Below are 27,807 nucleotides of genomic sequence, written 5' to 3' on the forward strand. Positions count from 1 at the left end.
CTCAGCGGGGAGCCTGCTTCTGAATCCTCTCCTCCCAGCTCCTGTTCTATTTCTGTCTCTCTCTCTCTCAAATAAATAAATAAAATATTTTAAATAAACAAATTAAATTAAAAAGTGATTACTATGAAATTATCAGAAATTTGAACACTGAGTGGATATTTGATTACATTAAACGATTATTATTATTATTATTAAGCTGCAAAAGTGGTATCATGGCTGTCCTTTTTAAGTCCTTGCCTTTAAGAGATAAGTACTGAAACAGATGAAATAAAGGGGGTATGAGCTCTGCTTCAGAATCACATGCAGGGGTGAGGTAGGAAGGAGGGCAAAGATGCAACAAGATTAGTCAAGAGCTGATTACCTACTGAAGTTGGGCTAGAAGCACACAGGGACTCAGTATACTTTGATACCTACTTATAAGTAGTGTAAGTTTGAAATTTTCTGTAATAACAAGGTCTAAAAGAGAAGATACATGCAGGGTACCAAAAGAAGCATTACTTTAGAACAGGGTTAATTATGGATTCATATTGTAAGTACACCAGTTTCTAGCCAGGGACTGTGGCCTTTAAGGACTGAATTTCACTTTGTACGTTTTTGAAATAGGGATGATACTAAGGTTATTGTTATGAAGACAAAATAATATAAAGCACCCAGCACAGTGAGATGCATACTGCGGTCCCTTGTACATCTAAATTCCTTAATTCATTCAAGATGAGAGAGGAGAGAAGGGAGAGCAAAGAGGAAAAGTGGGAGGGGGGAGAGGAGAAAAAACACATCCAAATATTCCTGGCAAGAAACTGAAGCCACTGTTCTACCCGTGGCTCAAGGTCCACTAGGGTACAAACCAACACTCAGCTAATGCCTCCAAGACGAGGGCATGTTAGCACTGTGCTCATTAGCTTTTGTCCTCCTTAATCAGGAACAGGCATCTGTCTCTGTAGAGGGCCCCCCTGGGTGTTACAGTTCAGGTATATGATGACTACATGCCTAGACTTCAATCAGGTCAAATCTGATGTTGTAAGATCACCATTTGGCAGGAGTATTTATATGGCAGGATGTGCAAAAGGAAACATATAAAATAAATGGTCTCAAATACACATATTTCACAGATCCTAATAATTTATCTATGTAGGCTTTCTTTCCAAAAAGAGTTAATCTAGCTTCACACTGGCCATTTAACAGATAGAGTGAAGATGAATGACTTAGTGGAAGTTCACATTAGCAGCATATAAAGGATCCAACTGCCAAAATTTCTTCCAGGCAGAATTATTTCCTTCGTATCAGTTCTACTGATGAAACCCAATGACCATTTGATCTGTCTGTCCATTTTTTTCTTGCCAGTATTACCAGGTCTTTCCTAACCTTCTACCCAATCCCTCTTAATTATCAATGAACTGCACAAATGGCTTTAACTCTCTGTTAGATCCAGACTGCATTTTCATCCCTTCCATCTGGTTTCTCCACTAGAGAACTGACGTGGATGAAAGATGTAATAAGAGCACCTGACCCACTGGAAGCTGACGTTCCCAGGGTGCTGTCCCAGCTAACTCAACCCAGTCCGCATCACTAGTAAATTTTCCTCCATCAATTTTCCATTGAGGATGGAAAAAAAATGATGAGTCACTATGGACCTGGGGCCACTCATACTTATAGCCTCACGTCCTCATCCTCTTTTTCTAAAGGACAGTGATTCCCCCACTGTCACACCACTCTTGGTGTCAAATATTTGCCTTTCTACTTACAATAAGTCCGTGGTTTCAACTGTGCTTGAAAATGGGAGATGATCTAAAAGATGACTGGAATTTACTACTGACATTTATGATTTCCATCTCTTTTTAGCCCTCTGTAACTGTGTTCCTGGGGAAAGACCAGGAATTCCATAATCTTGATTTCTGGAGGGTACACTATGGAGCTGCTGACGCCATCCATAAAAGCCAACCTCTTCCATAAAGAGCCAGAGTGAATATTTGAGGCTTTGCAGGCCATGGGGATTTCTGCTACAGCTATGCCAACCCTGTGGTAGGGATCCAAAACAGCAATGGTCCTGGGCCCAGGAGCTTACAATCTGGTCAGAGAGGAGAAGCAAGCGTTCACTCATCAGAGAAGAAATGTGTGATAAAAGGAACACAGGTCCTTCAACTCCAACAGGCCATGACTGTGTCTTTGTTTTCAGAAGATAAGTCTGGTGACAGTGTGAAGGATCAAGCGATAGAAGAACGGGGCTGGATCCACTCACTCAACCAATGTTCCTTTGTGAGTATGAGACCCCTGCCAAAACCAGGAGATGCCATCCTGTCCTCTCCACTGCCTCTGACATCGAGCCCCAACCCCACTGTCCTCATAGCCTGCTAACCATGACACCAGCCCTTTCTCTACCCTTTAAAGTAAAAACCATGAAACACTGAAGACATTTGGGAGGGGGTGGGACTCACCCACAAACGCACTAACCTAATAGAGCTGTTTTGGGTTGTTTTGCACAATCTCCTAGTTTTCTCCTTATACGTACATTTTTACACACTTGTAATCATAGATGTAGGACATTTTATACTCTGCTTGGCCATTTTTGGGTCAATCACCTGTCTCTGACATCTTGTGATCCCTCTTGGAGCAATGGGTTCCTTTGTTGGGTCCTATGAAGTTCCTCATGTTCTCATTCTGGAAACTTACCCATTCCCCTGGATTCAATTACTGATCACCTACAGATGGCTTCTGTTAGCTGCATCTCTAATCCTGACCTTCCACTTCATTAGTTAGAGCGATTCATGACTGAAAGCATTTCAGTATATATTGCCCATTACTGTCCCCATTCCTTCAATCCTTCCACCTTCTCTATTACTCAAGCCAAACGCAGGTCTAACCCCCAAACCCTAGTCCTTCAGTATTTCATGTTTAAAGAATGGGACAGCCCAGTAATGCAGGTTCTGTCCCTCTCCCTCCAGTCCAGCAGCCAACACACTAAGGAAACCAGTACTGTCTGATCTCTTTCCTTCCAGAAAATGGGAGGGGAAAAAGAACAGGAGGTGGTTCTCCTGAGCATGCGCTGATTTGTGACAGGGGAAGGAAATGGCAACCATGAGTTCTTCCTGGTGGTGGGGAGAGGATGAGCATGGAGTCCCCTGGATTCATACAGGACATGGGCTGACTAAACCAGCATCACCACCAGCGAACATGATGCTAAGAACCTGGCTGTGACCCTACTCCGCAGCTTTGTAGCCAAGTGCCCAAAGACAGCCTCAGTTCTCACAGGAGGGCTGTCCCCACATCTCTCAGAACTGTGCTCCACTACCCCGCCCACACTCAGAGCCCTGAGAGCATCCCAACCACTAACCCAGAATTACAGCATTTTCCTGCTTCCCTGCTCTCAACTTCTTCTGTAAAACTGTCCTACATACAGCAGTAATTAATAAGTCTTCTCTTCCAGTCCCACCTAAGCTTTATTATCTGCCACTTTATTTACCCCAAAGCTCTAGTAACAGGCATTTCTGATTGTCCCTCAGTCAATGTGGTAGCTGAACAAGGGTACTGACAACAGCTCTAGAGTTGTTACAGAAGGTTATGTGTTTAATGTTTGTTTTTGTGGCAGTTTTTTTTGAAGAGAGCTGGAAGTAAGAAAGAGCTTGATTTCCCCTCCTTCCTCTGGACTGTCCTAAATGACTGGCTTTCTTTTACTTCAACTGGTTATGAGGGGAGGAAAAAATAAGACAGGTCACTTGAGTAAATACGAACATACTAATTAGCATTTTTCATGAACTGGAACTCCTTTTTTTTTTCCCCCAAGATTTTATTTCTTAGAGAGAGAGAACATACACACGTGAGGAGTGGGTAGGGCATAGGGAGAGGGAGAGAGACTCTCAAGCAGACTCCCCACTGAGCATGGAGCCCAACGCAGGGCTCACTGTCACGACCCTGAGATCATGATCTGAGCCAAAATCAAGAGTCAGACACTTAACCAACTGAGCCACCCAAGCATCCCTACAAACTACACTTTAATGAATGGAGACATTAGAAGGATATTTTAGGTAAAGTTGGGAATAATTCATGAGAAGTCTAAGGCAGAAGCAGATGGTCTCTGAAGGCATTAGACTTTTTTTTTTTTTTTTAAGATTTTTATTTATTTCACAGAGAGAGACACAACGAGAGAGGGAACACAAGCAAGGGGAGTCAGAGAGGGAGAAGCAGACTTCCCACAGAGGCGGAAGCCCAATGTGGGGCTCCATCCCAGGACCCTGGGATCATAACCCGAGCCGAAGGCAGACACTACCAACTGAGCCACCCGGGCGCCCCACATTAGACTTTCTTGACCATAATGGCAGTGAGCTGGAGATACTGTAATCCAAAGTGTAGGGAGCCTCTATCAGTCTGATCAAGGCACACTCAGATGAGGCTCTCAACATAATTCCACACAGCGAGTATTTGAAGAACAGTGGTCAGGGTTAAGGGAACCCAGAGGACAGATGAAACCTCTAGAGACTAGCAGCTCTGCATCCTGTTAGCACTCCTGAGGGCGCTGGAAGGAGACAGTGTTTCTGAAGCTGTGAGGAAAGGCGGTGACTGGAAGCTGGTTGTAGGGGGATGGCAGCATGGCCAGATCACAGTGCTGAAGCAGGATGCTATGGGGCAGGAGCTCCCCCCAACTTTCTGTATTCTTTGATTATCTGCTAATGTTTCCCACATGAAGGAAGCAGGATACAGCTCCCCTCCATTACCTCCTCTAAACCCTAACACACAGACACAAGACAGAACAGACAGGAAGGGGAAAGAATAAGCAAGGACAGAGCCCAGCTGACAAAAAGCTTTATATTCAATACTTTTTTACTACAATTTGAAAGCATTTCTAAGCTCAAGAATGTAAAACAATTTATTGCCGCAATACTTTGGGGAATAAGAGTAACAGTCTAGGGGTGCCTGGATGGCTCAGTCAGTTAAGTGTCTGCCTTCGGCTCAGGTCATGAACCCAGGGTCTTGGGATCAAGCCCCACATTCGGCTTTCTGCCCAGCAGGGAGCCTGCTTCTCCCTCTTCCTGCCATTCCCCTTGTTTGTGCTCTATCAAATAAATAAAATCTTTAAAAAATTAATTTAATTTAAAAACGTGTTTGTAAGATGAACAAAGCTTTCTCAGATTTCTTTAGCACTATGATACCGGTACTAGCCTGAAAGAAGTTATGTCAACTTTCCCTTGGTAGTCCAGCAAGAAAGCAATATTCTGTGTGTAATAAATACTAATTGGCTCTTACTTGGCTTAAGTGAAATCCATTCTTCTTTCCAGGACAGTGGTCACCACCAGTGATTGAAAGAACCTGCCCTCTGGAACAGTGTCACCTTGCAATCACTGATGGAGCTACTGAAGACCACTCCATCCTTCCAGCTACACAACCAGCTCAGGACAGCAAATGCCATCATACCAGTAATGAACACAAGACAACAGCCCACGTCAATCATCAAAATTCTTCTTCAAAGATGAGAGGAGGAGAAAGAGGAAGAGGTAGGAAAAGAAACCCTGGGTAAAAGAAAAAATAAAGATTCTGTTTTCTCTCCTTGCACTATGTACGAGACACCAACACGCCAGGAGAGGACTTGTTAATGGCCCTCCTAGAAGAGAGAACAAGAACTACAAAGGAAACTCCTGGGTCTGTTGCTTATTTGCTTTAGTCTAAAATGGAAAAGTAAACAAAATAATACTCCACAATCTTTGTTGTCTGATGTAAGGATAACTGGCTCTCAGCTACTTTAAACAAAGTTGCAATCACTCATTATGCAACAAATTCTCTAAATGACTTAAAATGTTTGGCTCCCAAAGAAGAGTGAAAAACAGATGTAATATTAAAGATTCCAATTATGAATAACTCCTTGATAAGATCCCTCACCAGTGCCAACAATTAATTTACGAACATGAATTACAGTTATGAATTCAAATTTTGGCAAAAAATTAAAGTAAATGAGGTGGTCTCAGCACATCTTCCATTAAATATGTTCTTCTTCACCAGAAAAAAAAGAAAAAAAAGAAAAAGCCTGTATGTATTAAACTATCAGATAATTCTGGTTGCAAATGAAATAAGATCCAACTAGAAGTGTCTTAAATAGTTCAAACATATATTAAGTATTTGAATAAGAAATCTGGAATTAGAGGACTCTAGGACTGGATCAGAAACTAATCCAGTTTAAGATTCTCATGGATTCTCACAGATACGAAATAGTTACCCAAGCTCCAAACGCTGTACCCTTCCCCAGGAGCATCGGAAGCAGGAAGAAAAGGGTTAGGAAAAGATGACTTTTTGTCCTAAGCCACTTTCTTGTAAAGAAGAAAACCCCTGGGGCACCTGGGTGTGGCTCAATGGTTAAGCATCTGCCTTCGGTGGCTCAGGTCATGATCCCAGGGTCCTGGGATCCAGCCCTGCATCAGGCTCCCGGCACAGCAGGAAGCCTGCTTCTCCCTCTGCCCTTCCCACCACTCACGCGCATGCACACGCTCTCATAAACTCTTAAAAAGAAAAGAAAGAAAACCCTTTTCTGGAAACCCTTCTCTCTTACATCTCAATGGCCAGAACAAACTTATACAAGGACCCTTAAATCACTGACAAGAGAATGAGGTACTCTCACTGACTTAGAGCAATCACGATATATTCTCCTGTGACTGGGCCCAAAACACGTTAGCAAAAAAGAAGAAAACACTATAGTGTAGGCAGGCACCAAGTGTACCATTCAGAGAAACTCCTGCATAGTAGCTTCAAATTCAGAGATAGTGAAGTTAAGGACGCCCCAGGGCCAGGGGGTGGGGAGGTGTAGAGGGGTTGGGGTCCTGTGCTCAGAGGACATACAGAGGCCAAGCAGAAACTGTGAATAAATGAGGTGGGCTGGGTGGGAATGCACAGCTCTGAACAGTGTACAGTCTCCAGTTCCTGATCTATTTTAAGCTCTTATTTCAAATACCAGCAAAGTACCGTAGAGTAAAAGAACAAATAGATATTCTTTCTTTAACCTTTACACAAATACAGGTGAGACTCCCTTCAGACTCAGAAATTATGACACATTAAACTCTTACTATGGGCCAGAGACCATAGTGCCTTACGCAACTGATCTCATTTCACTTTTTTTCCTTTTTTTGTGGGAGGAGCAGAGAGAGAGGAGAGAGAGAAACCTAAGCAGGCTCCACACTCAGCACAGAGCCCTACATGGGGCTCGATCTCACAACCCTGAGATCGGGACCTGAGCCAAAATCAAGTCAGATGCTTAGCTGACTGAAGCACCCAGGCGCCCCTCATTTTGCTTTTTGAAATAAAATGTTATGAATTAAGTACTATTACTACCCTTCTTTCTACAACTGAAGGAAGTGAGACTTGGGAGAAAAAAGTAATTTCTCCACAACCACATGACTTCTTGGTATTAAAGCAGGGGACAGTGTGTGCACCAGACTCTGGAGTCCACAGAAGCTAGACACAACTCCTGAAATGAGTGCTCTTGCCCAGCTTCCGTAGTCACTCGGAAGGGGGCTTCTGGTTAACCAATATGGCTGGGTTAGCTAGCTCCTTAAAAAGCCACCACATTAACTTTCCTCAGCCCTGCACACTCCCTTTCTACACAGAAAGTGTTTTTAAAAAGTGACACCAGGGACGCCTGGGTGGCTCAGTTGGTTAAGCGGCTACCTTCGGCTCAGGTCATGATCCCAGCGTCCTGGGATCGAGTCCCACATTGGGCTCCTTGCTCGGCGGGGAGCCTGCTTCTCCCTCTGCCTCTGTCTACCACTCTGTCTGCCTGTGCTCGCTCTCTCTATCTCTAACAAATAAATAAATTAAAAAAAAAAAAAAATTAAAAAGCGACACCAAGGCTTAGGGCTTAACTACTTCTGTAACGGATCTTTCAAATTCTTCAGATCCCAAGCTCTATAGTGAATGCCAGTCCCTGACGTGGAAGCTTGGATTTGGGTATGTGGTTGCACCAGTATAAACACGTTACTCACATACCTCTGTGTGAAGACCTGCGGATTGCAAGCTGTCAGGTATAAAAATCCCTGTCCTGTAGTATAAAGAAAGCATCTACGGACTCTACTCGTACTACTCCATTTCACGTTAATCCAGAAATCTGAAACCACTACTAAACCACTCTTCAACAACCTTCCCTGTTATCTGTTTACTGTCCTTGCCTTCTACACCATAGGCTCCTGTCTTATTTATTTATGGATCCCCAGCACCTGGTACCCTGGTATAAAGATGTACACCAAACATTTGTTGAATGAATAGCCAACATGATATTGTTGTTCTATTATTTTCTGCAATGATATGTTAGACTCGTAAGATATTTGGAAATAGAGCACCTGGGTGGCTCAGGTCATGATCCCAGGGTCCTGAGATCAAGGCCCACACTGGGCTCCCTGCTCAACAGGAAGCCTGCTTCTCCCTCTCCCACTCCCCTTGCTTGTGCTCCCTCTTTCTCTATCTCTCTCTGTCAAATAAATAAATATTTTTTTAAAAAAAGATATTCGGAAATATAAATCACACTGATATGAGTGAATTACTCAAATAATTTCTCTTCCATAGTTCTACTCAGCTTTAGCATGTGAGTTTTATAATACACAAATAAAAGGTCAACTTATTATTGGCAACCATCTCCCACACAGTATACAAATTGTTCGATCAAACTGTACCCACATAACCAAACTACCCAGGTGGGTTTAGATCAACTACCACTTCAACATACTCCATCCTGCATTTATCTTTACTCGATGTTGTTTTATACTTTAGTAAGCAATGGAAAAATTCTAGAACTTTCCCATCAAGCAGAGACTCCAAATAGTCCAGTGTTAGATAATGAGATTCATGTCTTACCAGCATTCATATCTTTAAACTTCTGCTTTAGCTCAGTAGGAGTGAACCGATACTGATCAAGACCATCATTCCAGTAAATTCGGTCCAAGACTTGAAGATCTCCTCCAATCAGCCAATCTCCTTGTTCCATAACCATCTAATGGAAGAAAGAAAATTTTTAAACAGAAACCAAGATCAAAATAAGTAAGAACATTTTTCACATGAGCTACATGTAGCTGTAAAGCTACCCTCATCTTAAGGCCAACGGTAAATCTGTTTGGCTTATCAACTGAATTGGGATTAGAGATGCTTCAAAATTAGAATGCATCTTTTAACCTCTCAGAGGGTTCTGTGACATAATGAGTAATTATGACTTGTTAGGTAAAACCATTCTCTTCACTGTTGTTGTATGCTGATGAACAGAAACATTTGTAACCCTGGGTCACCCCAGCCTCTGTGTTCTCCAATCCTAAACTTTTGAGCAATTCAAGTGATGATGGAGCTGGACACAAATTCATACCTTCCCATCTCCACACCACCTCAAATTTCTCACAGCTTTACTCTTGCTCTTTCCGAGAGGAGGGATGTAACCTCTGGAACCTATTCATTTCCACAGCACAGCTCCAGCTCACCATTCCTCCCTCACCCCCCTGCCCACCCCTCGCTTCAGCGTATGCGCCAATAACACACCTAGATTGCTACGGTCCCTTCCTACCTGGTCTAGCTTGCCAGAAAGTCCTTCCCCACCCATCAGACCATTCACTCAGTAAGTATTTATTGAGTAACTGGCCCGTGCCAGGGCTTGCACTAGGCACTGGGGAATGCAGCAGCAAACAGGACAGAGAAAGGCCTCACTCTAACAAAGCCTGCATTCTAGTGGGACAGACTGAGCAGAAACCAGGCAAGTGTCGGCTACGGAAAACTGTTAAAGAGAAAACAACCAGGGCAATGGAGCAGAGCTCCTGGGGATTAGACTCAATGACATTTCAGCAAAGAGTCCGTGAAGGTCTCTCTTGAGGAGGGTGGCAATGAACCCAAGGTGACTAAGAAGAACCAGCCATGGAGTTCAAGTATTTCAGGAAGAGGGGCAGCAAGTACAAAGTCCTAAAGCAGAAACAAAGTCCTGGAGCTTTAGAGGAATGGAAAGAAGGCTCATGTGGCCCAAGGCCAGGAAAGTCAGAGCTTTCCAGGGGGAGGAGCAGAGGTAGAATGAGAGAAAAACCACGAATAAGGCCAGGGCCAGGCCCCACTGGGCCTCACAGGCATTTGGGTTTTATTCTAATTGCATCAAGCAACCCCTGGAGAGCTTGAAAAGGTGAAATGACAGGCTCAGATATAGTTTAAAGGCTCACTCCAGCTGCTCCGAGGAGATCAGACTGTGATGGACATGAGGAAGCAGACTGCAGGCAGGGCACAACTCTAGGCTGGAGACCTGGAGAGCATGGCCAGTACCAGAGCGAGGGGGATGGGCTGGGAACATCCTGCACAAGACCACCAGACAAGCTTCTTAAAGCACCACTTTGCTTGCGCCTCACTCATGCTCCAAGGCTGCCTGTGACCTCTCCACTCCTAGCAAGGCACAAACGGACACCACTGTCACTCTGGACAACTTGAACCCAGCCTAAGACTCTCCAGGATTCTACCTGCAAGGATCACTGTAGGACAGTGTAAACGACAGAAATGTGGTTTGAAAAGCAGGAAGCATAAATACATGTAAACCACTCATGACCCAACAAGATCTTAACATCTCAGGGTAGAACGCTAAGCCCCTCTGTCTTCCCAAGGTCCTCTCTCCTTCTCAACAACCAGTCGTCTCTCAAATGCATGGAGTCTGCTCCTCCTGCTTCCTAAAACTGGAATTCTGTTTTTCACAGTTACCTCGTATCACAACGCTACTGGATCCTCAAGGCTGCATACCAAGTACTAAGTATCCCAAGAAGTTTATGGATTACTCTAAATAAAAGTGGAAAAAACACCAATAATTGCTCTCTGCTACAGATTATGGAAGAAGGCTTTGAAGCCCAAAGTCCTGAATTCAAATCAAACCCTCATCCCACCTGTGAGCTGTATAATTCTGGTCATGATATTTATCCCCTGTAAGTCTTAATTTCTCTATATGTAGGATAGAAATGCCACCCGTCCTTATACGTTTGCTTTGTGGTTCCAAGAATTTATGTAAGTAAGCATGTTTTGTAAACTACTATTTATTATTAATAACTGTAGAATTTTAATACCGAAGGCATGTCTGATACCATCACTAATTCAAGCTCCTTATTTTCTAAAACAGTATCTCCCTATCTTAAAAAGTTTATCACTTTTTATTCTTCATGAGACAAGATTTAGCACATTGACATGACCTAAACAGATGTCTTAAAAATTGTCTAGACAAACCTACTAAAATTTCACTTAATTTCTTTTAAAGCTCAAAGTATACTTTAAAACAAATGACAGAAATTTTACTTCAGGGATGACATTTCACATACAACACATAAAATACATGAGGCCCTTTGGAAAGACTAACTGGATTTCACTGCTTTCATGCCAGACACACAGCGTTCAATTAAAACCCCAATCACCCTGCCGTAGGCTCCCACAGCACCCTGCCCTCGCAGTCTACCTATAGAACATGATGTCTGCTCCCCACCAGACAGTAAGCTTCAACCATACAGAGACTGTGTCCACCATTACATCAGCCCTATATTCCCAGAACCAGTACCTAACTCAGGACCTAATGTATAGAAGATGTTTAAAAAAGATTTACTAGGGGCGCCTGGGTGGCTCAGTCAGTTAAGCATCCGACTCTTGATTTCAGCTCAGGTCATGATCTCAGGGTTGTGAGAACGAACCCCACATTGGGCTCTGTGCTGGGCATGGAGCCTGCTTGGGATTTTTTCCCTCTCCCTCAGTCATTGCCTTTTTACCTCATAAGAAAAAAAAAGATTTACTGAACAAATATTATCCAGACCAAAATGACAAGATCATGTATTCATCACACTAATCTAAGATCCAGTGTCCATTCTGCAAAATATCAACAATCCCAAAGGAATCGTAGATATATACAGGTAATGCCCACACTTCAACACACACAGTATCGGCACACGGAGATAAAATGCAAGGTTTGCCAAGGACCTTGATGTAAGGGTGGTTCTTGCATGTTGTTCCCCACTGTCTGGCACAACGCTCCTCCTTCCTGTGCTCAAAAAACTCCGGGTTGCGAAGAATGGCCACACGGCGGCCCTCGTACATCAGAGCAAATGCCGTACAGCCGTCCAGCCTCTCTTTATCTTCATGAGTAGCCGGCAGAACTATAGGCACTGACAAGTTAATGACACCCCCTGCAGGGCACAAAAGAACAGAAAGCACACAGTTTGCATTACTCAACAGGCCTCACAGCCACCTTTCACTCCAAAGGACACTCTTCAAATAATACAAGATTTATGGGTCCAGTGACAGTACCTGCCAAAGAAAATCAGGAGAGAACAACCAACCACAGAGATTAAAAAATAAAAAAACAGCAAACATTAAGAGCAGCAACACTGTGTAGCAACATACTTCTCACAACAATTCATGAAACTGTCTTTGGGAAGAAAAAAAATGGTCATAAAACCACATTAGTAAAAGAAACTCTTTAACAAGGAAGAATCAGCTGATTACACCTAACGTCACCCAAAATATACTGAGTACCTCCAAAATATTAAAGACAAAGAACGATGTTTCCAGGCCTTTCCAGGAACATAGAACCTTTCCAGTAAATATATTGTGAGTGGCAAGTGTACTTGAGTATACTTGGGTTTCCTTGAGCCAGGAAGACAAAAACACCCAAAAGGTATTTTTATTTCTTGGCTTATAATCAGAATTGAACCAATGTCAGCAATTACTGGCCAAGAAACAAAGGAAGTAATCAATTTGAACCAAAACGTATGATCAGTGAGACAAAAGCACATTCTAAATTTCCAACCTTTCAAGCTCTAAATGTTTTTTCTAATCATTGTCCCCAGGTTAGAAAAAAAAAAAATACACTCTCAAATTCATATGTGGATCTTATTTACATACCTAGTAACAGCATATTCTTTTGGAAATCACAGCACGCCTTCTTTAGACAAAAGATGTCAATGAAATTAATGATAACTGGTTGGCTGCTTTAAAGTTACCAATAGGTACAGTTTAAAAGGGAAAATTAACTGGTAGATTTGTACCAAACCCAGACTAAATGACTACTAAGAAGGCAGTCCACAAAGACTTAACCATTGGTTCTAAAGAAGAAAAACCAAAAAGCAGTATTTAACACTTTTATATGATAAAATTTAAGAAAAATGACTAAGAGTTATAATTCCTAATATCAATTTCACTCCTTAGTTAAAAGAAATCATAACAAAGAACATGGTAGCAATTTAGTAGGGCTCTGTGACATTTAAAAATATTTTCTTTAATGTAATAAATTAATTTTACCAACAGTATACAAAGTTTCAGGTAGCTGAACTGTCATTACAATATACTAAACATCAATTTCTTTGGCACCTTTTCCTTTTTCAGTGTTTTAAAAGAAGAATGATCCCTTTAACCATCTGTTTCAGGACTCCTTAACTTGGACTCCCTGATCCCTTATTAGAACACTCAAGCATGGGTTTCAGTAGAGCAAAATTCAGTACAGATGTACACTTTTCAGAGACAGACTTATCAAGGTGCTCTGGTGGATACAGGACAGGGAAACTATATTCACTTTTTAAATCCACTCTCAGCCCCAATCCCCAGGTTTTCCTTCTTCTGCAATAAACGACACGCAGGAAAACAAAATGGGGAAAGAAAAGATTTCATGGTTTGCTCAGGGTATTCAGTACCGATGTACTTAGTCTTAAAATGCTACCTCCGTTAAAGACATCGCCACTGTTTTTATCAATGGTGACAAATCTGCATCATTTCTCTTCCAGGCTCGATGTACTAGAGCCGTAAACGGTCTTACCGTCCAGAAGACAATCAAAGTGAAGGCACTGCAAATACTCCCTCTCTCTCATAAAGCCGTTCAGTGGGGTCGCCCACCCTTCTGCCAGAACCTGCACCCACTGCATCTCCACCTGGCAAACGAGACAAGGAAGGAAAGTTTTCTACTTCATACACTGAGGAACAAAAGCAGCAATAACCTTTAGAAGTTTAATTTTGAAAGCAATGGAAACAAACACCTCAAGAATGATTATAGATTATACAAATCTAATAAAGACTAAGGGCACTAGGAAAATGTGCATTTCTCCTAATAAATGTAAATAACATTAGGCTTCAAAGCATTTCTAATAAGGATAGCATCTCCTCCACTACTGGTTCTCGAGCTTTAATGTGTTATAAGAAACCCCGGGAAGGCCTTTATTAAAATAAAGACTGTTCCACCTCCAGAGATTCTATTTCAATCACTTTGCTGTGGGGCCCAAGAATTTGTATTTTTAATAGGTTCCCAGAAAATCCTAACAGTGATGGTCTGGAAATTAGACTTTGATAACTACTGCCTCAAACTAAAGCAAACTTTACATAAAAATATTTATCATTGGGGTGCCTGGGTGGCTCAGTGGGTTAAGTCTCTGCCTTCGGCTCAGGTCATGATCTCAGGGTCCTGGGATCGAGCCCAGCATCGGGCTCCCTGCTTAGCAGGGAGCCTGCTTCCCCTCTTTCTCTCTGCCTGCCTCTCTGCCTACTTGTGATCTGTCAAATAAATAAGTAAAATCTTAAAAAAAAAAATTTATGAGAACAAGTGCCTCGCCAATGTCAGAGCACCCCTCATTTTACAAAGACTGTACGACTTCTTGATCTTCAAGACTTGTAGCATCTCCTACCAGAACGTTAAGGAGTCCACCAACTGGCACCATTAAGGCAAGCTGGATGTGCTCATTTTTTAATGAGCGTACGTACTGTGCATGTGTTTCTCAAACAAGAAAAGATAAAGCAACTGGCCAAGGGATGTGCAGTAAAATGTAGCTTACTATTTATTCCCTAAGCATGCCGGCCGATGTGTTTCACTTCACAATCAAATAACAGGTATTCCCCCTTCTTCCAGTCACAGGAACAATCATCTGCATAGACCAAATTGTGTCACCTACTTTCTGGCTTTCCTCTCATCAATTATTCCTAACCCTCAGACACGGCCATTATCTGTCTCCACCGAAATCCAATTCTAGATGGTATATGTTAGGAACTGAATGTCTGTGCCCCCCTCGAATTCCTATATTGAAGGCCTAATCCCCAGTGTGACTCTATTTGGAGTCCTGGCCTATGAGGATAGGACACGGTTAAATGAAGTCATTAAGGGTGGGGCCCTACTCCAACAGATCTGGTGCCCTCACAGGGAGAGGAAAGACACCACCAGAGCTCCCTCTCTCCACTTTATGAAGACACAGAGAATGAGGGCTGTCAGCGAGCCAGAAAGACAGTCTCACCAGCAATCGCATCAGCCAGCACCTTGATCTTAGACTTTCCAACCCCAGAACAGTTAGCAGAGTCTTTTTTTTTTTTTTTTTTTTTTTTTGCTTAAGCCTTCTGGTCTATGGTATTTGTTATGGCAGCCCACGGTAATACACTACTGACTTAAGATGAATTTTTTTAATTAATTACTTTTCATCCTGCCATGCAAAGAACAAACCACAATATTAAAAAAGCTACTGTGTTTCTGGGTTGTAGAGTCTGACTGACCCGAATTCATATTCATTCATTCTCATTCTCATATTCTCTCTCTAGCCCTGTGTGTGTGGGTTCATTTGATGCAAAGTATGTCGGTGACAACATCTGTTCCCTTGCAACAGTCACCTTTCTGAGGGGCTCTGGTCTCCAACTCCTCCCCCTGCGCTCCCCCAGCATGTCTTAGCTTCTGATCAGACCCAACCACACAAAGTGCATCAAGTAATCTACTCCTAATCGTGGATTTGAGTAACTACTTAAGGAGGCTTTCTCTAAGCCCAGAAGTTTGTTGGTGGGCGTTTTCTCTGTTTGTTTGTTTGTTTGTTTTCTTTTCCTCCCTAATTTAAGACTTGGTGCTTCCCTGAGTGTTCTGGATTTTTACAAACTTAAAGAAGGCTAGGAAAGTCAACTTCTGATCCAGGTTCTCAGTCCTTAATCTCCCGTTTTTTTTTATTTGACAGATAGAGATCACAAGTAGGCAGAGAGGCAGGCAGAAAGAGAGGGGGAAGCAGGCTCCCTGCTGAGAAGAGAGCCTGATGCAGGGCTCGATCCCAGGACCCTGGGATCATGACCTGAGCCGAAGGCAGAGGCTTTAACCCACTGAGCCACCCAGGTGCCCCTAATCTCCCCATTTTTAAAGTACATCTAAATGATACAGTATAAAATGCTCTAATATTTCAAAATGATAAATTACAGTTTCCATTGTCATCATACCCAGCTTAGCTGAGTAGTTTTTTTGGTGGGGGGAAGGAGTTGGGGAGGGGGACACTCAATGTTTAATTAGAGCTGACATATACAGAATTACTCTTAACAAAATAAGAAAGAAATTCAGGGTTTTGGCAGAGGATTATGAAACTTGTTTGGAGGGAAAAAAATGTTCATTTTAATTATTGTACTTATAGTATTCTGAAGCATTAAGAACCCATTCTTTCTGGTAGGCTGAAAACTTTTATTATTAAAGATTTTATTTATTAATTTGACAGACAGAGATCACAAGTAAGCAGAGAGGCAGGCAGACATAGAGGAGGAAGCAGGCTCCCTGCTGAGCAGAGAGCCCGATGCGGGGCTCAATCCCAGGACCCTGAGATCATGACCTGAGCCGAAGGCAGAGGCTTAACCCACTGAGCCACCCAGGTGCCCCTAAGCCGAAAACTTTTATACAATCTTTGGTCTGCTGTTTCAAAATAGGTAAATATTGGGGCACCTGGGTGGCTCAGTCAGATAAGCCTCCTACTCTTGATTTTGGCTCTGGTCATGATCGCAGAGTCATGAAATGGAGCCCAGCATCAGGCTATGTGCTGGACATGGAGCCTGCCTAAGGATTTTTGCTCTCCCTCTCCCTCTGCCCCTCCCCCCCCCACTTAAAAAAAAAAGTACATGTTATGACTAAAACCAAATCAAAGCCATGATATTTTGGGAATATGACTTCACAAATTAAATACATTTCCCATCCCTGGAAATTGTGAAATAAACTACAACTATACCCCCTACCATCACCACCCGTGCCCTTTAACATAGTTATTAAACAAGATTTATAGATAATGACTATATGTAAGGCTAAATCACTCGGTATGAAAAGCAACAAAGCACTTACTTTATTAATTTTCAATGCTGGTAATGTCTCTGCATCTGTTTTTGCCAGATGGAGTTTATTTTCTGGCACATATAATTCTTTTACTTCGTAAGAGGCATCCACAGGTACAATATCCTACACAACAAAGAAAGTACAATTAAATGTTTGATTCAACAATTTAAAGTTCTCCAAAGAGTATCTTAATGAAGAAAATCTAACACCCCAAAAGGAGACTTCAAAACGAAGTATAAAAGTGGGCTCTGAATCCTGTGCCTCCCCAGTCAACTTTCCTGAGGTCTGCTGGTCTACTCTCAACACATAATATGCCACATACAAGAAGTCTTTAAGCACCACGTCCCATTACCTAGTGACAAAGAATAAATTCTGAGAATGTGCCACCAATGTCAAAATCAAGCAACTGCGAAAAACAGGTGACCTCAACAAAGAGGTAACAATAAGAAGAATTTGGGAACAAACAAAATCACTCTAAATACTACCATTCTCATCTTTAACACGTCAAATACCCTTTTATTTCAGCTTTCATATGCATCTTTATCCCTAGAGTCACCAACGCCACCTTCTCAGTCATGCCGCAAGGTACTCCTGAGTACATCAGCTTTATTCCCACTGTTGTGGTTTGAGAAACAGCGCTTTTTGATCCCATCTGGAACGCAGTCAAGAAGTTTCATGTGAACTCCGAGTACACATTTACACAACATTGGGACAGTGCTTATCTCTAAGAACATAGAAGAATGTATCTGTGATCACCACAACACAGCTCCTCAGAAGATCTCTACAAGTCTTGCTCACTTGTCAGACCCCAAGGAATAATTACCAAAATGTGTTTAATTGCTTCAACTTTTTTTTAAGCCAAATCTATTAGGTCACCTTTATAAGCATACAAAAGTGGCAATGATTAAGGGCTTTTCACACATGTATCTCATCCAAGCAATACTTTGTTATTCAAAACAAAATAATTCTCAAGAGAATGAATAGATAAGCCACAGACCAGAAGAAAATATTTGCAAAAGGCATATATGAAAAAGGACTGTTATCTAAAACACACGAAGAGCTCTTAAAACTCAGCGGTAAGAAAACAAATAGCCCCATCTTTTTAAAAAAATGGGCCAAAGACCTGAACAGAAACCTTACCAAAGAAGATATATGAATGACCAACAAGCATATAAAATGATACTCTACATCATGTCCTCAGGGAAACGGCCAAAATCCAAAACACTGACACCGCCAGCTGCAGGTGAGGACGTGGAGCAACAGGAACTCTCGTTTGCTGCTGATGGGAATGCAAATGGCGGAGACATTTTGGAAGACAGTCTGGCAGCTTCTTACAGAAGCAAACACACACTTACCATACAATCCAGAAACGGTGCTCCTTGGTAGTTACCCAAACGAGCTGGAACCTATGTCCAAACAAAAACCTGCCCAGATATCTAAAGCAGCCTTATTCTTAACTGCCAAGACTCGGAAACAACTAAGATGTCCTTCAGTAGATGAACGGATAAACTGGTACATCCAGACAATGAATGCACTAAAAAGGAATAAACTTACCAAGCCATGAAAAGACATGGAAGAAATTTAAATGCATATTACTAAGTAAAAGAAGCCAATCTGAAAATGCTACTTACTGTATGATTCCAACTATATGACATTCTGGAAAAGGAAAAACTATGGAGATGATAAAAACACCAGTGTTGCCAGGAGTTATGGGTGAAGGCAGGCTGAGGGGAAATGAAGGCAAGAGGGGATTTTTTGGGCAGTGAAATGATATGATACTACAACAGTGGGTAAGTATACATCTGTCAAAACCCACAGAAATAGAACCCTACTGTAAACTATAAACTTTGGGTGACAATGTGTCATTAGTAGGTCTTTCAACTATTAACAAATGTACCACTCTGGCGAGGGGTGTTGATACGAAAGGTTGTGCTTGGTTGGGGGGGTGGGGGTAGGGGGGTATATGGGAACTCACTCTACTTTCTCACTTTTGCTGTAAACCTAAAACTGCTCTAAAAAATAGCCCATTAAAAAAATGCAAAACAACAAAAGCAATTCAAAACAAGTATCAACAGACAAACCAGAGTTTCAAATCTGGTTGCTATTTTCCTGACTAAGTGTGGAAAGAAACTTCCAACTTGTATTTGGACTTACGGATTTATGTTAATATCTTCAACAGAGGAGAAAAGCAGTCATATATGTGTATCAAAGGTAGGATGATCTCACGAAAGGCCTGGTGCCACTACTCAAGCAGCCCCTATGGGTTCTGAAATCTAGAAAGACGGATGCTCCTACACTTCTCCTCCAAAATGGAACAAAATAGACATAGTTCAGCATTAGCTAAATCAAGTGTCAAAATCAGTCTGCTCCCATTGGCAAATTCAAGGCTTCTGATCTTTCTTAGGATAAACCCAAGAATAAGGACTGTAAGCATGAAGGAAAAGAGAAAAGAATACAATTTAAATACAGGAAAGAAACACTGCTTGCTACAATACCAAGTTTAGCTAATTGTTCGTGGTGTGCAAACATGGGTACTTTCTGGGGGACCCCTTTGTCCCTCGAGCATCCCACTGTTCACAGGAGGAAGAAAGTGGAAATGGGAGTGTCTACAACGTAAGCCATGCACAGCACAGGACACTTCATATACCTTTCCAGGCCTTCTGCAGTAAAGCTTCCAGCAGGCACCCACAACTGAAGGCTATTCATTATGTTTATGGGGCAAATACTACATGAGGGCATTCAAGACAATGGTGAAGGAAGAATGACACCTTCCACCAGCTTCCTATAGATAAAAATACTGTACAATTTTGTATTAATGAGGCAGATTATTTCTTTCTTTCTTTTTTTTTTTTTTTCCAAGAGCATGAGCATGGGAAGGGGTGTGGAGGGAGAGGGAGAGAAATCCTTAAGCCGACTCCCCACTGAATGCACAGCCCGATGCAGGGCTTGCTCTCAGGACCCTGAGATCATGAACTTAACCAAAACCAAGAGTCGCACTCTCAACCGACTAAACCACCCAGGCACCCCAAGGCATATTGTTTCTAGTAATGCCAACCTAAGAGGCATGTCTTAAATTTTGCCAATAGTCAAAGAAGCAGTTAAGTATACATACACAATTTATACACAATACTTGATTTCACTGTGTACCTGAAAAGGAAATCACATATAGAAAAGTCCCTTGTTTTCTTTGTATTTCAATTTTATCTCAATAAAACTGGAAAGAAAAAAAAAATGACTCCCTATAATCTAGCAAAAGAAATAGCTTAGTCTATTCTGTGCAATAACAAGGAATAATTTCAGGAATCACTGTTAATACATTTACTTTAACTTATAGCAGTTAAGAGAATTTGGAATTGAGAAAAACAAACCATCCCACATATGGTTATCATTGTCAATTTTATATATTCCCTCCCCATTACAGGGCATTGGTGGTTTCAGGAGTTCGTACAAAACCTATTATTTCATCGACTAGAAAATAAAAATTCAGAATCCACTTCTCCTACAAGAGAACTGCACACATTCTATCTGTTCAATTAGCTTCTTGGATACGTAAAGCTCTCAAAGACGTCTTGAGACATACCCACTTTTCCTGCTGCAAAATAAAGAACTGAAACCCTCCACACTTGGAATGAATGTTAAAATTAATTTACACAAAAAGCATTCATTAGGACTTTCACAAGGAAGAGTGTGATAAAGTTCCATAAAACAGACTTAAAATTAAATACATTAATCACAAAACATATCTTCAAAACCAAAAAGAGGCAAGAGAAAGCAAGAGGGTCTATAGGTTAGTTACTCCTGATGTTTACACCTGAGATCTGAGGTCAAACTCTACCAGTGCAACCTTGAGCAGGTCACCGCCACATCTCTGAACCGGTCTCCTTCCCAGCTGTTTAAAACAGATATATATACACATATGTTACAGGTCTGCTGTGAAATCCAGCAAATTAAAATACCTGAACTGCAGGGACTGACATTAGCTGGACGCTCCCTGCGAAACCAACATTGTCCCAAGGGCTTCCTGGGAACAGATGCATTTAATCCTCATACAATCCTACCAAGGAAGATAGAAGTATTTTCCTTGAACAGATCTGGAAATTGAGGCTCAGAAGAGGTTAATAACTGGCCCTGAATCACTACTGTTCTGTCTTCCAACGCACTTAACACACAATAAATACTCAATCGAGCAAGCATACCACATTCCAGGAGCTGTTCTAAGCACCTACACACATTAACTCAGAGAATCCTCAGTACAATTCTAAGACAGGCACTAGTATTCAGGACAACTGAAGCCAGAGAAATTAGGTATTTTTTCCAAGGTCATGTAGTTAATTGACAAATGTTAGAGCTGGGATTCCAACTAAGGTCCCACTACTGTTCTCCAAAAATAAAAAAAAAAATAAAAATAACCATTACTGTTTCTCTCGTGAAAACAAGCTATGACACATTTTGTCACACAAATTGTCCTTAGTCTATCTTCATGATTTTATTAAACATTCACAATTCCCAGGGTTGTTGGTATGTGATCTTTGTGTGTTGATAAAATTCTAGACAAAAAATGAAGATACTGAACACTTCATTTAGTCCTACAGATTTCTAAACATTTCTAAGAAGGGTAAGTGAGAGATTTTCAAACAACTTTTCTAAACTGCCTCATTGTAAATACGTTGAAAACCTCCATGTCCACCACATTGGACCGCTTAGAACTTCAAAATCCAGAATCCACGGTCTGGCAACAAATAACAGCAGATTCCAGGGAAGAGAAGGATTTCACTGACAAGAACAATTCTACATCAAGTTTTCTTTGCCACCCCTGGAGCCTACATTATTGTAAGGATAGAAGATCTTTTTTACGTTGTAGGGGCTGACCACTCTCCTCTTCCACTACAGTTACTGCTGATGATCATCAACAGTTTTGGAGAGCCAGAGGAGAGCATCCAAGGGACTAATCTTTTAATCTCTGTTGGATGCAGCAGGGCATTTTTAGCTGGTTTCCTAAGCCGGAATCACTAGGTTCAGCACACAAACACTAACCAACAGCAGCAGTGACCAAGGCCCATGTGATGTCCCAGGCCCCAGGCGGGAGCTATGCTATCTCCACCCCGGGAACCACCCTTCTCCAGAACCACACTAAAGGGTACGCCCGGGTATGTCAATCCACTCCCTCTGAAGGTGCGTTTGAAGTGAGAACGGAGAACTAACTAATGTTTCTATACATTATCTCTTCCTTCCGACCATATCCTAAATTAAGAAAACAAATATGCAGATAATTTGTGAGCAAACCTGTGTCTCCAAGAGAACCAGTCTGAACATGAAAGAATAGTATCTACACTAGGAGCTCAACCAAACTATTTTTCTAATGTTTTGTGCACTCATATAAGCCATGAACCCATTTGGGATGAATACATTTTTAGTTAATATGCTGCTTTATATGCATGAACATAGAGGCTATAATCACTTTCCTTTTAAGAAAGGAGGAATTTTTTTCTTATTTTGAGTCAAGATAATTTTTTCATTCTAAGCATTACAATCATTCCCTTTTCAAAATTCACATCAAGCAATATTTTCAAATGAATTTTAGCCTTACAACTTAAATACAAATTCTTCCCATGCCTAACTAAAGTCAAAACTAAAGTTCAAGAGGCTGCTACTGTTTTTCTCTTCTAAAAAAAAAATACATTGAGTGAATGTTTTTTGAATTAGCACAAACATAACAGCATGAATAAAGAGGCACATGGAACATTTGCTCAAAGGAAGTGAGTTCTATATAGATTCTATGTGTAGAGAGAAGAGAACTCGCTATCAGGAATACAAAAAGAACTTTCTAAATGTACACACAGCCAGTTTCTAGCACATTCCACTGACAAATCTTTTGAGTTCCCAAAACTACTCTTAAACATCTAAAAGGAGCAAAAACCACCTCAAAGTGAGACAAGATATCTGGACAACATAATGTAAAGTCCCGGCCACATGAGCTGTCCATTTTATTTGGGATTCATTAAAATTTCCAGAGACACAGTTAGCTATTAGAAAACAATGTGTTCTTCTTCAACTTGTATATATAAAATCTTTTATTTCACAGATTTTCCTTTAAAATAAAAATAGACCACAAAGTAGGCCTGGAGCAAGTGTTTATATACCTAAACCCCTCACCACCAATCTTGAGAGCACCACAGTCACCAGCATTTATGGGTGAAGGGAACACAGGAGGGCCACCTGAGTCAGGAGTCAGTATACAATTCACATGCTACCATTAATCTTGTAGGTCTAGAAATACTTAAATATTATGAATGTGTAAATATTAATTCTAAAATGTTACATGGGTACTCAAAATTATTTTGTTTGACTGACCAAACACAATCTAAGAGCTAACATATACTGTTATCTATAATCTTTGCTCAAAAGAAGCGTTGTTTTTATCTGGAAACCGGCAAACAAAACAAACACTCACTACCTGAAAATAGTAACGTCCCTGTCTTCCCTTTTGAATCTTCCTAAATAACTGTGAACATGTTAATAAACACAATGATTCTACACTCTAAGTTTTGCCTTTAAGTATTTTCGGCACTTTTTTCCTGAGCCAAATCTGCTCACCAGATTTGAAGGCTAGCACTCATTCATATTTTATATAACTATTAAACTTCTATTATCTAAACTACATGCATCCCAAGCATGAACACCAAACAGCATTCTGGCAAGACTTTAAAACTGAGCTGCGAAGTCAGGTTTTTATGTGCAGTATAAAATCCATTTAGAGCACTAAACCACCATTTCATAAAAAGACAAACCTTTAAATAATTTATAGCACTAGTAAATCTCGAGTTCCTAGTAGATTTTAAAACAGTATTTAAAATATCACTTTAGATTAAAACCAGCAGCAAGAAGCCTACGTCCTTATGTCATAACATACCAAGTTAAAATGCGATACCAGAAGGCCATCTAGTGACCATCCAAGGGTTCAGGGAAAAACTTAAATCCAAAAATCCTCTCTATTTTTCAGTGTCTTCTATTTTCTTGAATAAAAATATGAAAATATGCCAACTGACGCACATTAAGAAACTGAAGATGCTCTGACCAAACACTGAGAAATTAAGTATTAATATAAACGAACATATTTCCTTAGCCCAATTATATTACACAGGCCAGATCGAAAGAGAAGTAAGACAATGTAGAGATGACTGAGGATACTTAACATTATGCTAACCAAAATACCCACCATTCCAAAATACCCACTGTATAGAAAGAAGATTAAAGAAGCAATACCTGGTAGAATTCATTTCAGGAGAGTCTCTCCAAAGCAACACAAGCATCAGATAGAAAAATGCCTTGACTGTCATGGATACTGAACTTCTTTCTCCAGAAAGCCCCAAATCAGGCTACCCTCTCTGCTCCAATAAAAAGTTTCCCATATATTACAATGGAAGTATATATTTAGTCTCTGTCCCTGGTTCCTGGCACAGAGCTCTTGAAACCCTTGGGATCTCCTGAGTGATTAAGGGTGTGTTTGGTGTGATAATGTGATGACTCCAGGCCAAGAGGCTCCTCAAGAAAGACCACGCCATATGTAGATGAGAAGGTTGGGACTTTCAACTCCATCCATGGAACTCTGGGCTGGGGTAGAAGCTGGAACTGAGTTCAGTCACCAATGGCCAAAGACTCAATCATGCCTCTGTGATAGAACCTCTGTAGAAACCCCTAGAGGACAAGTTCAGAGAGCTTTTGAGTTGGTAACAGTGCCCAAAGTGCAGAGAGGCACCACGGTTCTCTCTGCCCCAGACCTTGTCCTATAGGCCTCGTCCATTTGCCTGTTCCTGAGCTGTACCCTTTACAATAAACTGGTATTGGTAAGTAAAGTGCTTTCATGAGTTCTGTGAGTCAAATGACTGACCCAGGCTGTGGGGGGTCCGGGTCCCCCATGAATGGGCAGTCAGCAAGCTGGAATGCAGGTATCTGGGCACCCTAGTTACAGCTGGCATCTGAAGTAGAAGCATTCTGTGGGACTGAGGCCTTAGCCTGCAATATCCAAGCTAACTGTGGACACTTGGTGTCAGCACAGAATCCAACTGCTGAACACCCAGTTAGTATCAGAGGACCAGATAATTAGAAGGGAAAAAAAAAAAAAAACCCTCAAAAGTCTAACAAATGGAGCCCGAAGAGGAAATAAAATGTACTTAAAATAAGATTTTGTTTTATACAGCTTAATAACACAAGGTGCTCATTTACCATTGAGATTTAGGTTTCAGGACCTAAGTACATTATCCATCTGGCATGATGGGCCCCAGCTTTGCAGAAGGAACTCAGGTAACCGACAATCACGTCCTACTTCACACTACAGAGAACAAACACTTCCCACAAACCAGAGACAGGCACAGGCAGTTTCCTTCTTTACAAGGTCAACATTCCTTCCTCTCCAGACACTGCTGCCTCTGAGTGGCTCTGAAGTCCTCTGAGAGTATTCTAATAATATTAACTCCTTCTAAGACCCAATACTCTCAAGTTCTCAATCCCAACTACACTTCAGAAAAGATGGTCAAGGAATGTGCAAGAGAGCCACAGAAAGGACTGAGGTTTCAGAAACCAACTGGAAAGGGAAGGAATCCAGGTATAAGGAAAGGCAGTGTAGAAGAGAGTGGGATGCAGCATCCTTCATGCGGTGTTCAAATCCAACACTACCCGCCGTGGCGCTGTCCAGGGACAGACAACGTCACCGCTCTAAGTCGCCTCCCATCTGTAAATTGAGGATAACTGAACCCACTTCTCAGAGGTTTGTTGTTTTTTTTTTAAGATTTTATTTATTTATTCGACAAAGATCACAAGTAGGCAGAGAGGCGGGCAGAGAGAGGAGGAAGCAGGCTCCCTGCGGAGCAGAGAGCCTGATGCGGGGCTCGATCCCAGGACCCTGGGATCATGACCTGGACCGAAAGCAGAGGCCCCAACCCACTGAGCCACCCAGGCGCCCCACACTTCTCAGAGTTTTAACACACTCAGCGTAGGAATGTTCCTGAAACAGCTACTGAAGGCCTTGCCTCCATGGGAGTTCTTAGTGGTTTCCATCTCTGCCCATGACACTACCTTCTAGCGCACACAAGGACAGTCTTACACGTGATACTGGTTAGTGCAGGACCTCTCATCTTCACACCCTAGCTCCTCACTGTCACGCCTGCATCCGACATCGTCAGCCCCCTCACCTCCGCGTCTAGCTTTGTAAGATCAGCTCCACTCCGTGAGCTCCCATAACCCACCTGTGGAAAACCTCACAAATGCCTCTGTGATGACAATGAAGTTGCACGGTTTGTCCCACCCCCGGGTCACCAGGGACAGGCTGCTTCAGAAGATGCGTGCTGCACTAAGCTCCCTTGCCATCAGGGTGCGGCAGGCAAAGACTCCTTGCACCACCAACTCCGAGCGGACTGTCAGGTATTTGCCAGCTTACCTGCGTGCCATAACGTGCATCAGAGTTGCAACTCTGTGAGAAAAACAGTCACATGAGAACAAACGCCAGAACAGAAGTAGTTGTGTATGTGTGTATGTATGCCTTCCTTCAACTGTGTTCTTTAATTCCGTATCAAGCTATAAAAGAAAAAATTCAATGAACTGATACGGTCATTCTAGTCTATAACTATAGATAATGGTGATAAGGACCAAAAATTAAGGTCCACAAGGCAGGAATTTTTACTCTTTAATTCACTGCAACATCCCCAGTGTTTTATAATAGTACCTAGCACATAAAGCACTAACTATCTGTTAAATTAACTAACAGAATCAACCAAATAAAACACAGAAATACATACTTTCAATGGGAAATGAAGTCATATCTTTTCCCCAAATGAGGGTGTTACCAAAAGAAGGCAAATGTGTTCTGCCCCTCCTCTGTCTAAAAGAAAAAGAAAAAAAAAAAAAAAAGAAAGAAAGAAAAGAAAGGAGAAAGAAAGAAAAGAAAAGAAAAAGGGGCACCTGGGTGGCTCAGTCAGTTAAGCATCTGACTCTTAATTTCAGATCAGGTCATGATCTCAGGGTCATGAGATCAAGCCCCTTGTCAGGTTACACTCTGGGCATGGAGCCTGCTTGAAAGTCTCTCTCTTCCTCTCCCTCTGCCCCTCTTCTCAGTCTCTCTCTCAAAAAAAAAAAAAAAAAGCAATTGCATTAAGGAGCCATTTGCATTTCTTCTCTCACCATCGAGACTTATGACAAAAATAACTTTTCACAAGAAAATTTATCCATCTTAAACTAATATAACCAGAACACCTTTCTGGTTGTGGATTTAATTACACTGCACTTTAGGTATAATGAGAACACCGTTTAAAGTAAAAGCCAGAGGCTTATGGAAATGAATCCTAGGAAATCATATGCCTGGAATCCTAGGTATAGAATCCAGTATGTCCATGAGAAAGTTACTCAATATTTCTGAAATATTTCAGAGGTTTACTCTGCGAATAAAATTAGAAAACATATATAAAGTACTCAGCACAAAGACCATTTGGAAGCTGTCACAGTAATTAGAGCAAGAAGTGGTTAGAAGCTAAACTAGGAGGAATGCCACTTGCCCTCAGATCCTAACAATCAAAACAAATATGTTGGGGCACCTGGGTGGCTCAGCCGGTTAAGCATCTGCCTTCAGCTCAGGTCATGATTCCACAGTCCTGGGATCAAGCCCCACATCAGGCTCCCTGCTCAGCAGGGAGTCTGCTTCTCCTCTCCTGCTGCTGCTCCCCTAGCTTGTGCTCGCTCTCTCGCTCTCTCTCTCTCAAAAAAATAAAATCTTTAAA

The 27,807-nt window shown here is 41.6% G+C and overlaps 1 protein-coding gene across 1 annotated transcript in view; it reads right to left on the reverse strand.

Moving 5' to 3' along the window:
- Positions 1 to 27,807, reverse strand: part of PAPSS1 (3'-phosphoadenosine 5'-phosphosulfate synthase 1) — a 98,251-nt gene that overhangs the window by 32,551 nt on the left and 37,893 nt on the right. The window contains exons 6-9 of the mRNA XM_080797738.1: positions 17,051 to 17,164; positions 13,760 to 13,871; positions 11,929 to 12,134; positions 8,821 to 8,956 (exon numbers count right to left, since the gene is read on the reverse strand). Coding sequence (XP_080653864.1) covers positions 8,821 to 8,956; positions 11,929 to 12,134; positions 13,760 to 13,871; positions 17,051 to 17,164 — 568 coding nt within the window. The remainder of the gene's footprint in view (positions 1 to 8,820; positions 8,957 to 11,928; positions 12,135 to 13,759; positions 13,872 to 17,050; positions 17,165 to 27,807) is intronic.

Source organism: Martes martes, assembly GCF_963455335.1.
Source record: "Martes martes genome assembly, chromosome: 2".
NCBI classification, from domain to species: Eukaryota; Metazoa; Chordata; class Mammalia; order Carnivora; family Mustelidae; genus Martes; species Martes martes.